The sequence below is a fragment of the Haemaphysalis longicornis genome, unplaced genomic scaffold, assembly GCF_048455015.1.
Source record: "Haemaphysalis longicornis isolate Haplotype H1 unplaced genomic scaffold, Haemaphysalis longicornis Haplotype H1 scaffold_5, whole genome shotgun sequence".
Taxonomy (NCBI): domain Eukaryota; kingdom Metazoa; phylum Arthropoda; class Arachnida; order Ixodida; family Ixodidae; genus Haemaphysalis; species Haemaphysalis longicornis.
Window position 1 is genome coordinate 15,322,292 of NW_027526385.1, and position 15,898 is coordinate 15,338,189.

Sequence of the window (15,898 nt, forward strand, 5' to 3'; positions counted from 1 at the left end):
GCTGGTGAGGAAAGGAGTTGGAGGATTCGGGTTGTGAAAATAAATTTTCTGAAATAAACTGAAGCAAGGCACGAAAGAAGAGGCAAGTTTAGATGGGCAACGGGCCAAGTCTCAGATGTCTTCCTTGCCTATTCGTGCAGTTTTCCTTTAGGCCGAAGCAAAATGAAATGATAGTGCACGGTCAACTTTGCTCTTGTGCAAACTGGATCGACAGGTGCACAGAACGGCTTACCCTGAGCACTTTTAGAGCCACGGTGATCATGTGCGCTGTCGAGTCCTGCGGCAAAATGTTGATGACGGCGAAATGCCTGATGTAATTGACGTAGAGCTCCAGTTGAACAGAAGTGTTGAAGCGGGGGCTCAGGTAATCCTGTTCCAAGAGTCCCCCGCTGCGAAAGAAAACACGGAAAAGGAATTTGAACTTTTATCTTTATAGTTCAGCTCTTCACGTTGTTCAAAAGTGTGCGCGCGCGCAGGTTTTGGCGTATAAATCTGATGTGTTTCTGCCGAATAAACCAGTTGTTAGTCCAGCGGTGTTGTGTGTGTGCCTCCTCCTCTTGTCCTGCGTTCTGCTCGCTGGTTTCCCCTTTTCTGAACAAAACAAGCATGCTTCTAAATCTAGCACATAGCATGGTATTTACTGACGCCAATAGAATAGTATTCACTGGCGTATTCCCTGTGAGTTTCCGCAGCGTGCTAAGGTGTTTTTATAGCGGAAGCTTTCTTGGTGGGACCAATGGTGTCCTGTGCAAAAGCTAATGCATTTCCCCACATCCCGGTTGGACGGCCGAAACGCTCTGATAACATGTATGGACACGAGGCGCATGCGCGAAACCGGGCATCCATTGAGTCAAAAAGGGTTGCATGAAAATGTCGAAAAAAGGAAACGATTCTAGATCACACAATACACGAATCGATGACGCAGAAGGAGTGCAATGTATCTAAAACCACGTATCGGTACACAATTAGATTGTTCGTAGATGCGTTTGCTTCGTGCGCGAAAGATCGTCGCATGTGTTCGTTCTTCTTTGTGGTTTCGGTTTTTTGAAGGTTTCACGATCTATTGCACGCACTTTCAAGCGAAGGTTGGGCGCTCTTGAAGCTTTCGCGCTTCTCTAAACTTTCTTGGGGAAGGGACGGTAAATTTTTTTTTCGCCATGCTTCACATTCAGCCGAGCGATGCAAACAAAAAAATTAATATTTTCGACGTGGTTCGCCCAACCGGAAAACCACCGTGATTCGGTTGTATCCAGTACGCACTGAATGCAGGTTGTATCCTCAGATTTTGCCGTTTTTCGCACTCGGTCTTAAGAAGAGGCAATTTCACAGAGGGAAAATTCCATCGTATCATCAAAATACGTTGTAGTAAAGATACCTTTGTAACCTTTGTACCTTTGTAACCTTTGTAAACAACCACCTTTGTAAGCTGCGTCGCATCTCATGACCCTTCCTTACTCGCGGTACAATTGTCACAGCTTGGACATAAATACATCTAGAGCGCCGTATGGCGTTGGCTGTATACCAACCACTCTACGCAAGAAACCGAATGGCTATATTTAGACAGCATCCAAAGCAGGACTAGACAGAAAACAAGTTTGAGGGGTAAGGCAATTCTGCTGTGGGCATAACGATGCTGTGTGCATAAGCGAGTTGTTGTTTGTTGTTGTTGTTGTTGTTGTTGAGTAGTAGTAGTAAACTTTATTCACAACAAAGGTGGAGGGGGAGCGGGCAGAGTTAAGGGTGGAATCCTATTTCCAGGACTCCAGTGGCGAAAGCCTCGAGCTTGGCTCTTTCCGGCAGCTCTCGCTGACTGGACAGGTCAGAGCTGGACAGTGCCGCTTCCCAGGACTCCGTTGATGTGTTGTAGTTGTTGTGTTGCCATATATGGTCGGGCAGTTCCATATAGTGTGGAAGAGGTCTGCCTTCCCATGGCATTTATGGCATTCTTTGTTATACTTATCCGGAAACATATAAGTGCTAGTCTGGACTAATGTAGGTAGGTATTGGCCTGGATTTTCCTAAGATTTCTGGCCTCCTCTGCGTCTAGTAGAAGGTGAGGTGTCGGCATTGTTTTTTGTTTTTTTTTTTGGTTAGTCGGCATAAGCGGAGTCTGTCGGTTGCCGTACTGTATGTAGGAAGGGCGTATGAATGCTCAGACTGTCCGAGGTCCGTTGTTGTTTTTGTTGTTGTTCCTCTTCTATTGGCACATACCCACGTGGGGGATTGGCCAAGAAACGGGATGGCTTTTGGGGGCTAAAACGCCCACCTCGTGGCCCTATATAATCAGCCTGTAGGAATTGGGGAAACGGTTACCGAATTATATAATAGATCTAAAGAAGAATCAGTGAATGATATCATTTTTGGGAGAAAAGGTTAAAAAATTTTGACCGGGTTAGCAGGGCATGCGTCTGCTCTCTGATTGTACGCGTGAATGGCCGCAATAATCCCTCTATGACAAAACCCCAGGGATGTGGCCCCGAACGTGATTTGCCTCGCGCGGGAGTCCGCTTTTTCGTTTCCTTGCAGTCCCTGATGGGGCGGGGTCCATATTATTTCGTGTTTGCCTTTTGGTGTCAGAGTCTTATATGATTTGCTGTTTTAAGAATAATTCCGCAAATCAGGTTTCTAATTGCTCTCGTGGAGTCGATAATCATCGTGAGATTTTTCTTTTTGTGCTCCCCCACCTTGCTCTTTATGATGATGATGATGATGATGATGATGATGTGAAGGAGACGTACTAAGAAGAGAACATTGCTAAGGGAGTCGGGGTTGTGTCGTTATCTTGACGCTGACCATACAGGATATACGAGGTCGCAATCCTGTCGTCACAGCGACTTGCCATAGTTCAAAGTTACAGCGATATTCTCCTTTAGTCTCGCTTCTTTATGACCGTTTCCCCGAAACACGTTCAACCGCCGGAAGGGCTGCAAGAGTGCCACCATTTTACCATTTCTTTCGTATATGTCATTGCCACTTATCGTGCATATACTAATGGAAGCTGATGAAGATCGGTGCTAGGACAGGTGCTTCTTTGCAAACACATGCACGCGAGGCCGGGTCGCGCTACGATTATTCTCTGCGTGATTCTGTGTACCTTGCAACGATTTGCTGCCCTGCACGCGTTCCACGCAACATGGAAATCGAAGCGAGCGTTAAAACCGAGAACAAGATACTCACGAAACAGAAAAGGAAGCACCGAACTGAGTTTTCTGGTGGCCGTGACGATCGAGCGCCAAGTCCCGGAACTTGATGACGCTAGATGGAATCGGTTCCACAACCTTGTTTTTCCCATCCTTATAGAACGAGTCGAAGAAGATGACGTCACAAAGGCCGTCCGGCGGCCCTCCAGTCGACAGGCCGAGTCCGTCTTCAGTCACGGTGCACACCATGGAACCGGATGGCATAGCTGGCGCCCCTGAAACAAACTTCCGGTAAATTTCTTTGGATATTTATTGTCCGCGGAGTGTAGGTAGCTTCCAAAAAATGGCAGCATCTCCACTCCATGGACGATGGCGAGGGTCCGGAATACGGGTACTCGAAATGACATTCAAGTTGTGCCCGAGTGACATCCGATTTGCGCCCCGACCGTCAATCTGTTTGAGCCGTGAGTTTCACATTGATTATTCCCTAAATGAAACTGAAACTCACGGCTCAAATCGAATTTCGCTTGATTTTCCCTTGATTGTGGTGTGCGCACGGATGGGTGCGGACGGACATTGGGAGGTGCTAAGGTATTCCGCACAGATACAGGCGAGGGAGTAAGCCGTTTGACTCTAGGGTACTTACTAACGGTCGTAGCCCAATGGGTAAGACGACTAGCACTAATCCTGTCTGGTCTACCAGACACAGGCTCGAATCGTGCCCGTGCCTGTGTGATTTTTTTACGATTGTAAACGCTATGCGCACGGACGCGGACGGACACAATGCGGTCCTAAGGTGCTCCGCGCCTAAAACAGGGCGCTTCACTTACAAAGTCTGCTTTTTCTCGATACCAAAGGCACATTTCATCGCAAACATCTAACATATAACGGAAATATTAAGATAACGTATGAACCAGTGGCGATGCCCCAGCCTCTTTCAGGTGTTTGTTCTTTTTTAGGTGACGTCACACAATCTAGCTTTGTGATTGGAGGGCGACGGCCAAAGCTACCACCAAGAAACATGACAGCCCATTGTAGGGGGGCCTCTAGTTCCGCCTGAACGTATCTCTTGATTGCTGACCTGCCGATAACACACTGATGATATAACGTCGCTCCTGCCCATAATACGTCATTCGAACACAAAACTTAAATGGCTTTACATAGCTCTTGCAGTGTTTCAGTTAAAAAAACGTTTTTGGTGGCTCGAATACAACAGAGGGAGTTATCAAAGGCCAGTCTTTTAAAGTTTCATTTTGTTTTCATGGCCCCTTTAAACCCGCCCCTTCATTGTTCTTATCTGCCGCCATCCGAAGTACACGTATATGCATGCTGGCAGCGGATGTTGACACCCGCACATCTTTTTGCTGCCTCCTTGTAGGAGAACTACTTCTGAGAAATGCCTGAAGTGGTCGCGATCGCGCATGCTACTTCGTCGCTAAAAGTAGTACGATGTGCTTAACGAATGTGCCATATAACATGACTTCCAACCGTCCATTTTTTTTTTCGTATTCATATTTATATACACATTGCAAACTACGTACTTCGAGGACAAACATTTAGCCAACAGCTAGATAAAAGTGCTCCGCGCATCTTTCTTTGGCTCTTCGGACAGGTTTGGAGCGCCTACTAGTGCTGCTGCTGCTGCTGCTGCTGCTTCCTGGCATCGTGCACCGCTGTGTGTTATCTTGCACACGACAACGCTAGCTATTTTCAGCACGAAAGACTGGCTGTATGGGCGTTCTCAGGCTTCATTAGATGACCATGAAAGGAAGCTGGCTTTAGGAACGCGCGACCAACTGAACATCACGTAGACAGGAAGCATAGAATTTGACAACTGTGCGCAAAGGATTAAACGGCCAGTGCTCTCCTCCACCGACCGGGCAGTATGCGCCTTGACACAAACCTCCTTATCAAGTTGAAGTCACCCCACCGGCGACGCTGTGCAGCGCGGGGAACGCGCTCCACAATACTTTAACTACATTACCATCATCGTCATAACCATCATCAACAACAGCAACAACAACAACACAAACAGCAACAACCTATTTAGGTCCACCGCAGGAAGAAGGCCTCTCCCATTGACTTCCAACAGTTCCTTTCCTGCGCTGCTCGAGACCATTCTTTGCCCCAAATTTTCTTATTTCGTCCCTACATCGAGTTATTGGTCTTCCCCTTCTTCGAGATCTGTCTCTCGGTATCCACTCTGTTATCATAATTGTTCACCGGTTGTGGGTTCGTCTCACAACATGGCCAGCTAAGTCTAATCTAAGTCCATTTCTTTCTCTTTGTCTGCAGTATGTTACCTTCTGCTCCAGTTTCTTCCTTGTTCCACCATGCTCATTTCCGGTCCGCAAATCTTACTCCAATCGTTAATCGCTCCATGGCTCGTTTTGCCGACCGCGTAGTGAATGTAGTGTATCGTTTCATCTACGCGGCGAGCCATGAACACTCTTCGCCGCCGGTACCAGCGTTGGCCGGTACTGTGCGAGCACCACGTGATGCAAGATTAGATAACCGCCTCCCAGGTTTAACCTTTCTGCGCATTTCCTGGTTTAAGAACGTTGAACTGAGAATATGTCACGCACCAAATGCACGCTCGGCAGTGAAAGCTTCAATTTTACGTTATATCGAGCCACGGCCTCATGCACGCCAAATGCAACTCGGTGGTGAAGGACGGGGAGAGGTGCGTCACCAAGTGTCCCGCTGTGCCCGTACAAAGCGCGTTGCGCGCAAATCTAAGTTAAATATATGTGCACCCGCATGTAGAAGGTGTGGTGTTAGATAACCTCAGTAGCTCCTATTTGCAGAATTTCGCAGCTGCGGGTTTATATAATCAAGCGAACACTCGGCCTTCCATGGCATTGGCCGACTTGCGTCGCCGTCTGTGTTGCTGCTGGCGTTGTACGCCAAAACCGTCCACGTCCGCAGCTGGAGGCCCCGACGCCCACACTGCTCTTACTCCGCGTTGTTCAGAGAAAAACGAAAAAAGAAATGGCGAAAAATTTGAAGAAAGGTGAACAGAAACTCCTAGCAGCGTCTCTCATGAACTGGGCAGGAGCTAAAGAACACAGACATAAAAGATAACGAGTAAAAAAGAGCCTAATTAACAACAAAGCATAATTAGAAATTTGAAACAACCGCCGTCAGGTCGCTGCCGCGCGCCTAGTAAGTAAGTAAGTAAGTTCGTGGTCCTGATCCCCCCCTTTTGACACAGGGCAGGTAAGAGATTTCGGCGCACGTTAAAGATCCCCAGGTGGTCAAAATTAATCCGGAGCCCTCCACTACGGCGCGCCTCATCGCCTGCGTTGCGTCGGCGCGTTAAACCCTACAATCAATCAATCAGACACAGGGCAGGCGCATGAAGCGCCACAGGAATTTCGAACATATGTTTGCACATACGGAGAAATTGTTAAGAAATTTTTGCCACCCGTGGTGTGGTGTTTGGGATCGAGTATTTGCACCAGCACCACCAGAGCTTTTCGTGGCACAGTAGTTTTCTTTTGCACCGTCAGGAGGCCCCACGGGTGTCAGAGTACACAGTACACACACTACACGCGTACACACCGAGCACGCGCGCGCTGGCACACCCGCGTGGAAAGCCGGTCCCACCACGGCCGGTCCGGTTGTAGCAGAGAAGTGACGCCATCGGTAGGTCCGGCGGGTCGGGCCACTTAGCTCCCCACTTCATCTATGCAGGAAATACGCCGAGTGGGGACCTTTTCTAAACTTCGGCAGTACTTCTCCCAACGACGCAGTCGTCGTTTGGTGTGCGATGCTTGCTGCTCTCGCGGCGAAGACCGCAGATGGCGCCACGCGTACTAGCTCATGGGTAAACACATGACGGAAAGAAATCTTACGAGAGGCCCCGCTGGCCATAGAGTTTCATACAATAAGATTAAACTCTATCCCGCTGGCCACGGGCGCACTTGGAGGAGTGTGTAAGAAGTGACGCAATTTTTTCACTTCCATTGGAGGCCGACGGCGCCGACGGTCGGCCGCCGAGAACCTACGTCACTGCACAGCCCAGCCGGTAGCCAATGGTCGGCGGGCAAAGACGAAGCAGACGACAGTGGGGTGAGTGAAGCCTGAGGAGGTTGTGCGAGCGCGCAAAAAACAAACAAAAAAGAGCGGCCTACCAAAATGGCATTTCCGGCTTCACTAGAAGCTCCATGAGTAGAAGTGACGTGAGGGCCTCTCCTAAGCTCTTGTCGCTTCCATGGGCAAACACAAGCTGGTGCGGCGATAATTGGAACACCTTAAAAATATTTCCTTAGCGAACCGCTACTCTGTTCGCGCTCAAACTTCACACGAAGGTCGAATTTTGTGGTCTATTTTGTTTGACACCGGGAACAACGACGGTACTTACCTGTATATTCCGAAAATAAGTAAAAACGATTTTCGCCTATGGGAAAATGGCGGCTGATCAGTGATTTGGACGTGCGAGCTAGCTGAAGTTGATGTTGGAACGACGGCGCCACCTGGGGTATGCAGAGCGAAACGCACGGGTTGGATTCACGGTAGGAAGGAGCCAAATGGTGCATCAGTCGATCAGAAAAGGCACCTAGGCCGGAGCCAAATGAGCTAGCAGACGATCAGAAAACCCGCTTTCACATTTTCTGATCGTCTGCTACACCATTTGTCTCCTTCCTACCGTGACTCCCACACTGTGCGTTTCGCTCTGCATACCCCAGGGGGCGCCGTCGTTCCAACATCCCCTTCAGCTGGCTGGCACGTACAAATGACCCGAAATTTTACCATAGGTGAAAATCGTTATTTATTTTCAGAATAAGCAGGTAAGTACAGTCGTTGTTCCCGGTGTCAAATAAAATAGACCACAAAATCCGACCTTCGTGTGTAGTTTGAGCGCGAACAGAGAGGCGGTTCGCTCAGGAAAATTATTTAGTGTTCCAATTATCGCCGCACCACCCTGTATATGCCAAGGCACTCGTCCACACCACGCTCCCACAGATAAAGGGTACGGTTGGGATTGGTCGAGGGTTGCGCACTTGGTTTTACAGGGATTTCACGAGAGATCGCCGTACAGTTTAACAGATTAGGATGAGCTTCGCGTGTACCCCTGTTCCCGGAAGGGGAGTGGTTAGATTTTTTTTAGGTGCGGAGTACCTAATGACCGCACAATGTCCGTCCGCGTCCGTGCGCATAGCATTTACAATGAAAAAAAAAACACGCACCGGCAGGATTCGATCCTGTGTTTTGTAGACCAGACAGAGGTAGTGTCAGTCGTCTTACCTATTAGGCTACAACCGTATTTTTGTTTAGTACACGAGCGTCAAACGGCTTACTCCCTCGCCTGTAACGGTGCGGAGTGCCTTAGGACCTCCCAATGTCCGTCCGCGTCCATCCGTGCGCACACCACCACCACCAAACGAAGATCAAGCGAAATTCGATTTGAGCCGTGAGTTCCATGCAGTTTCATTTAGGAAATAATTAAGGCGCAACTCACGCCTCAAATCGAATGACGGTCGGGGCGCCAATCGGATGTCACTCGGGGCGCAACTTCTACGTCATTTCTAGCCCCCGTACTCCGCGCCCTCGCCACCATCCACGGAGTGAAGTGCTGCCATTTGTTTGCTTCAAACCTTATTTTTCTTCGAAGATATCGAAGCACCCCCCCCCCTCCAGTTTGAAATCATTGCAAGTGCAGTCGCTACAAGTACTTACGTGGCGGCGGCCCTGCCGTCGTTGTCGGTGTAGCCCCTGGCGCTGTTATAGGTCCACTGGATGAAGGCGGAATCACGATTGGGATGGACGTAATCGGTTTCCCTGGGCTGGCGCCATCGCCTGGGCCACCGTCGGCTTGCGTTGTTGTTTCTCCCGAGCCTAAGGAGAAATGACATGTGTGTTGGGTTTATGCAACAACCACACCTGTGTACTGGTTATCAGGAAACGCAAGCATTTTGTACCACAAGTAACTTCATCATGAATTTATTCAATTCTTTGAGCATAATACTCTTTAGGGTCGTCCGAAGGCCGTTCTGAAAATTACTTGTACATCTTGTGTGTTTTGCAGAACTGTTTGGCTGCAGCGATGAATGTCGGCTTAGAAATCCCTCACACTTTATCGAACCTCCATTATACAAAGAATTGCCTCCGTGAAGGTATACAATTTTTAAGAGTGTGAACGCAGAGTGAAGGCGTATAAGGCGACATTCCTTTCCCATGTGCGTACGCGCAAGGCACTGATGATGATGATGCTTAGTGGCTTCCCCTTTGTAACGGGGCGGCGTTGCACAGCGGCCTCAGTGGCAACGCCACTGTACAATCACCTCGCCAAAAATACAAACAAAATAACAAAAAAATAATATACAAAAAAGAAAATACTTTTACGAATTTTTTGTGCTATTCTGACTGCTTTGTTCGCCTGTCTTCCCAGATTCTTCTCTGCTCTTTTCTCACCGACATTCTAACCTTTTTTTACTAACCTCTACTGCTGTCCAATTCACTTTTCCGCTAACCTTGAGGCCAAGGGCTTCCGGAAGCTGGATAGCTCCATCACTGAGGACTGGACGGATACTCCATCCAGTCACTCCGTTTGCACTCCGTTACAATATGTCGCATGGTTTCTGGCTCAGTTCCGCAGCCTGCGCATACTTCTTCCTGTACCGGCTCGCGGATAAGCGTTTTTGTCTGCAAGCAACCCGCCAGGGCTTCAAAAAGCAATGGACTCCCTTTGGTATTATCGAATAATTTTTCCCTTGTGATCTCCTGCTTCCCGATCCTGTAGATATCTAAGGACTTCTTCGCATCCATCCTCTTTTTCCAGGTCGTTGTCTCTGTTTCTTTCACTTTATTTTTTATTGCCTTGGTCGTTTACCCTGCACTTCCAGGTTTCATATACTTTGTCCTCAGCCTTCTGGTTCTTTTCCTCCACTGTGTGTCCACGCTTTTCATGTAAAGATACCGTAACACTTTGGCCGCCCATCTCTGATCATCTATATTTCGAAGTCGTTCTTCAAAACATATTTTGCTCTGTGCTTCTCTCACTTCGAAGGATGCCCATCCGATGTCTCCTTGCACTGCCGCATTTGTTGTTTCACCCTGTGCTCCTAATGCCAATCGACCTGCGGCCCTCTGATTTACTCCTAGCCCCGATTGAATCTCTGATCTGACAAACACTACTGCGTTTGAACAGGTGAGTGCTGGTACCATTACTCCCTTAAAGATTCCTCTCACTACTTCATAGCTGTTATATCCCCACAGTGCTCTGTGCTTCATGATAGAGGCGTTTCTTCTGTCTTTCATTCTTAAATGCTCCTCATGAGTTTTTAGGTACGCCTGACCTTCGTTTAACCATATGCCCAGATATTTGTATTCCGTTACCCACGGTATTGCTGCTTTTTGAACGAATACCGATTCGTTGCGGGCGTTGTCATTAAAAACTAGAACTCCCGACTTTGCTCTGCAAAACTCTAAGCCCAGTTCAGTGGCTTCCTCCCCGAAGATATATGTGAGTTGTTGCAAACACTGTTTGCTATTTGCTAGTAGTAATATGTCATCTGCATATATCAGTCCCGGGATATATTGTTCCACTTCCTCTCCTTTGCGGCTATAACATATATTGAAACCTATTTTACTGCTTTCAAGCTTTCTTTCTAGTCTAGCCATGTACAGCATTAACAGCAATGGCGACAGAGGACAACCCTGCTTTAAACCTCTATTTGTGACTACCGGTTCCGTGCACTTTTCGTCCTCCCAGGTAATTTGCACATCGCTCTCATTGTAAATTCCCTGTAACAACTGTATAAAGCCCTGGCCTAATCCCTCCCGCTCAAGTATGTTCCACAGAAGTTCTCTATCTACGTTGTCGTAGGCTCCCTTTATATTGAGAAATGCTATCCATAGTGGTCGCTCCTGAGCCATTGTCACCTCTATGCATTGTGTTAGGACAAATAAATTGTCCTCTAAGCGTCTGTCTCGTCTGAAACCATTTTGCAGTTCTCCCAGTACAGTCAAACCCGTTTATAGCGAACTGCAATATGCACCGCGATTAGTTCGATATATCCAATAGTTCGATATAGCCGAACCCGCCTATAACAAGCTTATTGTTACGAGTTCGCAATCCGCGAGAGCCCCCCGCCCCCTCCCCAACTCCGACATCCGCGTATGCAGAAACGAACACACTACAGTAGCCATTACCAGACCAAAATAATCAATTTATTGCAAGTATCAAAGCTACTTTCCGCCTTAACTTTAAGCCCACGTTGCAAAAAAAAGGGGGGGGGGGGATTTTTGTTTTCACTTTCGTTTTGGCGGCTTCAACTAGCATAGCATTCTCTACACGAAACATTGTTTGCACCAGTTCCGAGTCCGTGTCCTCAAAAATCTAAGAAGCATTGGCGGAGCACATCGACGGCCGAAAACGCTTCATTATAAGCGTCGGACGGATTTCATTGGCGACATCATCGGGAACGTTGGCGAGCTCTTCCCACAGTTCACCGATGCTGCATGCTGTCTTGGTCCGCACTCACTGACTGGGCAGGTTCCGTCGCGAGTCCCGCGCATCGGAAACAGTTCCAGAAAGTATTGGGCGTCACGTCGCTCCGTGCGAGGCGCAATGCCTCAGTCGCGGCTCTTGCTCCGTGGTCGCGGCCAATCCACATCTCAATCGCCGCTCCGAGATCATTCATTTCGGCGGCCATTCTAGGCGCCCAGAGTTCGATATATCGGATGTGAACTTCGTTATAAGGAATATGTTTCCCATGTATTTCCGTAACTGAAATATTTTTGTTCGATATACAGCATAATTCGCTCTAACCGGGTTCGTTATAGCCGGGTTTGACTGTATGCCGTTCCCCTCTATCCACGCCTGTAGTTCTACTTCTATGGCTTGCATTGCCAGCCTGTATGCCACTGAGGTAACTGTAATAGGCCTGTACGAATTGGCCTCAGCCCTGTCTCCTTTACCTTTATATATAATCTTCATCATGCTCTTACGCCAATTGTCCGGTACTTGCTTAGTTTTTATCACTTTTTCGATTGCTCGAATCAGTTTTGCCTTGCTTTTGGACCCAGTAGGTTGACCAGCCGTATAGGAATTTCATCCGTCCCTGTTGCCGCATTTGCTGGAACATTTTCTTCGGCTTTTTTCCAGTTTAGATTCTCCAACTTTATCTCTCCATCTGTACTCACCTCAGTTGCCCCACTCCCTAAATGCTGTAACCCTCTCTCCGTTTTTCTGAACTTCCCTTGTATCATTGAGCGTATGGGAAATACTGCTTCTTCCCCTTTTAGTACCTGGCCTTCACCGTGTGTGATATGACTTTGTACTTCTTCGGTCTTTTTCATTAGTTCCTTTACAAGATCCCAAAACTTTCTCGGTGCGCCTTTATCCTTTGCCTTTATCCTTATTCGAGACCCATCGCTCACTTCCTCGTTCAAGTTTTTGCTGTACAAGTTTTTGTACTTCCAGCTTCTTAAGGCGGTACCAATCCCACTTCAAAGTTATTTCCTGTTTGCATTCCCACTCGCTTGGCCTCCCTGTGCTCTCTCGATGCTTGCTGCCTTTTTCTTATAGCTTCCTTGACTTCCTTGACTTCCTGTGTAAGCTAGCGCCATCTAGTGGTTGTCCTTTAACACCCTCGCTATTCCCTTGAGCAACTGCTAGATCCGACCCGCCGTTCGGCCTCGGAACCTCGAGGTACAGATTTGCTGGATCTGACGCTGACGGCCATATTAAATAAACATGAAAGTATTTTATTCCGGGTTACACAAACACTTCAGTGACGTCATATCCGTCCCAGAATTGACACTAGTACAACGAAGCAAGCGGCCTCTAAAGGTAGCACCCCTGCAGACAGGGTTTTCTTGCGGGGAAGCAACCTTTAGTACTAAAGAGTACGTTAAACCTAAGGTTGTTCGTTTTTTGGATTTGATATTTTAACATGAAAGTTTTATGCCGGGATACACCAAGATTTCACTGACGTCTTATCCATCACGGAAATGACGCCAGTACACCTTTGCCAAAGCGGGCCCCAGCAAGACGTCGCTCGCCAAGCCCACCCGCAAGACAACCGCTGACCCGCAATCATGCTCAGCTGCAGATTTCGCTGCACATATCACTTTCGTGTTTTACGGATTCCTATGACAGAGGAATGAGCCGCAGTTTTTTCAATCCCCAGTGGTTGTAATATTCTCTAACAGTAGAGCTTCGCCCGTTGGCGTTCATCACAAAAAAATACGAAAGAAAAACTACTCCTGCGTGAGGCGCGGTGGACCGTCGCCCAGCCGCGTAGGCGGAGCCAAGCCTCGCCTAGCTGCGACGTCATAGCGCGCGCCGCCACCGCGCGACCTTTGAGAACACTCTGTCCAGCGCTCGTGGTGTGACCTCTCTCGTGCAGTCGGAGATAGCGCTGTCCAGCTTACACCTCGCCGATCAGGTCATGCTGACGGAGGGGGCGGAACATGCAAAGACGACGCTTGAACTTCCGGACTAAGAAGCCATCCCCACGCATATAAATGCTCAATAGAAGTTTTGCTCTCTCTCTCTCTCTCTCTCTCTCTCTCTCTCTCTCTCTCTCTCTCTCTCGTGCGTCTTTGATTGAAGTGAGGAGCCCAGACACTGAATTCGCGCTACAGACGCCGAGTTCGCGAAGCCCGTTCCCGCTGGTTGTAGCGCGTGCCCACTTTAGGAGAGACGGGACAGACTGCGGACAAAACGATCTGGCCTGCCAGTCATGAAAAACTTTCATGGGAAAGTTCGGAAATCCACGCGAGGTTCGGCAGTCTGGTCTCCGACTAAGGGAGAGGGGCCGCCGGGTCTGCTGTTTCTCCATCTCCAGCCTTGCACCACTAGCGCAAGCTGCGCGATTTTTTCTTGCCGTTTTATTTTCAAACTAGGTCTTTAGATCAATTCTACTCGCTGTTTTCGTAAATAAATATGGTTTGGTATGTTTTGGGTCCATTTGGGGGCGGAGCCTATTACAACTTCTAATTTACGTTCTCCAACGCTCGGAAGTACCTGCCACGTATCTACATGGGTAGGGAATGTCGTGTTTGTAGCAGGCCGCCAATCGGTTGTCTTCAATCGTACGAACCACTTCTACGTCTAGCCTGCCTGCTAGTGTATGCCGCACCTATCCTACCTTCTCCCAATTGTTTACCGTGTACCCCGCAAATTTGTTCTTTTAGCCCGAAACTGCTTGTATCACCCATCTACAGGGTTCTACATCCACCCTACGATTAATACTGTCCCTCTGCAGCCAATCAGATAGCTTAGTAACCTACGTATTTTAGGTTTCCCGCTCCCCGTAACGTTCCCGATAAACTCCACGCGTTTCTTTTATATTTCAGCGTTGGTGCCTCCTATACGGTTTTAAATTCTACGTATCTCATTGCATATCCCTGATGTAAGGTCCACTTATGAGATTAGCTGCCAGGCGCCCGAGCTGCGCGTGAGAACCCGCCACTCTGTCTGGTGGCCCAGCACTGTAGACTCTACGCTGCAGCCGTCGCCAATTCGTCATGGCGCGCACGGGAGACGGATTGTCTGGCTCACCGCATGCCACAGGGATAATCCCCCATTGAGAAAGCAGACGGCGCCGCCGGATCCCGGGAACCGTCTGCGTGATGCGCGGAGGTGGTGGGATTACCGGCGCCGAAGCGCGCGCCGCGCAAGAAATGTTAACGCGCCCCGGCCGGCACAGTGCACTGTCGCCGCCTTTCGCTCTCACCCCGCTGGGTCGCACGCGCCTGCTCGTCTGCGAGCGTGCCGTTGACCCAAAGATGGCGACGCCTCATTGAATATTCCGTGGCGTGCTGAGTGACAGCTGTCTACGTGAATTTGGGCACTCCCTTACGCGTGTACGAACGCTACAGGGGCGTTCCCGAGAAAGGGTGATCTCGAGGTTTTATAAGGCCGAACTTGGCCGTTGGAAATCGTTCTTGTCTGAGCGCCGAGCTGAGCAGTTCCCGGCGGGACAAGGAGTCTCGACCGTTGAAGCTAGGTCGAGATTTGTGAGCCCCCTAGGATAGAGGTTAGGATCGCGTCGGAAGTTTAGGGTGCAGCGCCGTACCGGGCAACTAGACGGATCCTGCGGCGAGACAGGGTCTCGGCCGTCGTTTCTCGAGCGGTTTGTGTACGCTCCGAGAATAGGAGAGTTAGACGAAGTTGAGGAGCTCGAGTGATTTGTGCGCACTCGGAGCATGCGTCTAGCTGAAGTTTGAAGTTTTTCCTTTATTACTTATGTACCCAGCTTTCCTACTGTAAATAGCTGTATATAAACTCTTTGTTTCACTTAAACAACCCCAACGCCTCGAGTTTGTCAGTTCGACCGCCGTCTCCAAGAACTTCAACACCATCGCCCTGCCAGTCTCCTGCCAAATCAACCAGATCCGGGGCGATTGGGTTCCTGATCGACACCGGACTTCGGGGAAACGAACTACAGGACCATCTTTACTCCTGAGCATTCCCTTTATTATCTCATTTTCATTGGCTGTCGGGGAAGACGCAAGTTTCCTCTCGGTATAGGTGCTAAGTAACGCCGAAGTTTGAGTCCCATACACAAACAAATGAACCATGCGTTCGTTATAAACCATGTTTAGCAGATATGTAATCTATAGCGTTAATTCATCTGGAGCTCTTCTCGAAAGTATCCTCCTCCCATAACTGCTCTACGTCAAGTTCCTCTCCCATATCGTTTATATCAGCTCTTCTAGTGTTTTCGCCCCTACACTTAAGAGCTGCCTGGACGTTCGGCCGCTAAAAATTATTCAAATTTCCTTGTGTTCATCATCAAGCC

General features: G+C 48.7%; 1 protein-coding gene across 1 annotated transcript in view; it reads right to left on the minus strand.

The window, feature by feature from the left end:
* Nucleotides 1–8,976, minus strand: part of LOC144139063 (uncharacterized) — a 29,605-nt gene extending 20,629 nt beyond the window's left edge. The window contains exons 1-3 of the mRNA XM_077671550.1: nt 8,823–8,976; nt 3,178–3,415; nt 233–389 (exon numbers count right to left, since the gene is read on the minus strand). Of these exons, the coding sequence (XP_077527676.1) occupies nt 233–389; nt 3,178–3,404 (384 nt within the window). The 5' untranslated portion in view covers nt 3,405–3,415; nt 8,823–8,976. The remainder of the gene's footprint in view (nt 1–232; nt 390–3,177; nt 3,416–8,822) is intronic.
* Between the last annotated feature and the right edge of the window lie 6,922 nt (nt 8,977–15,898).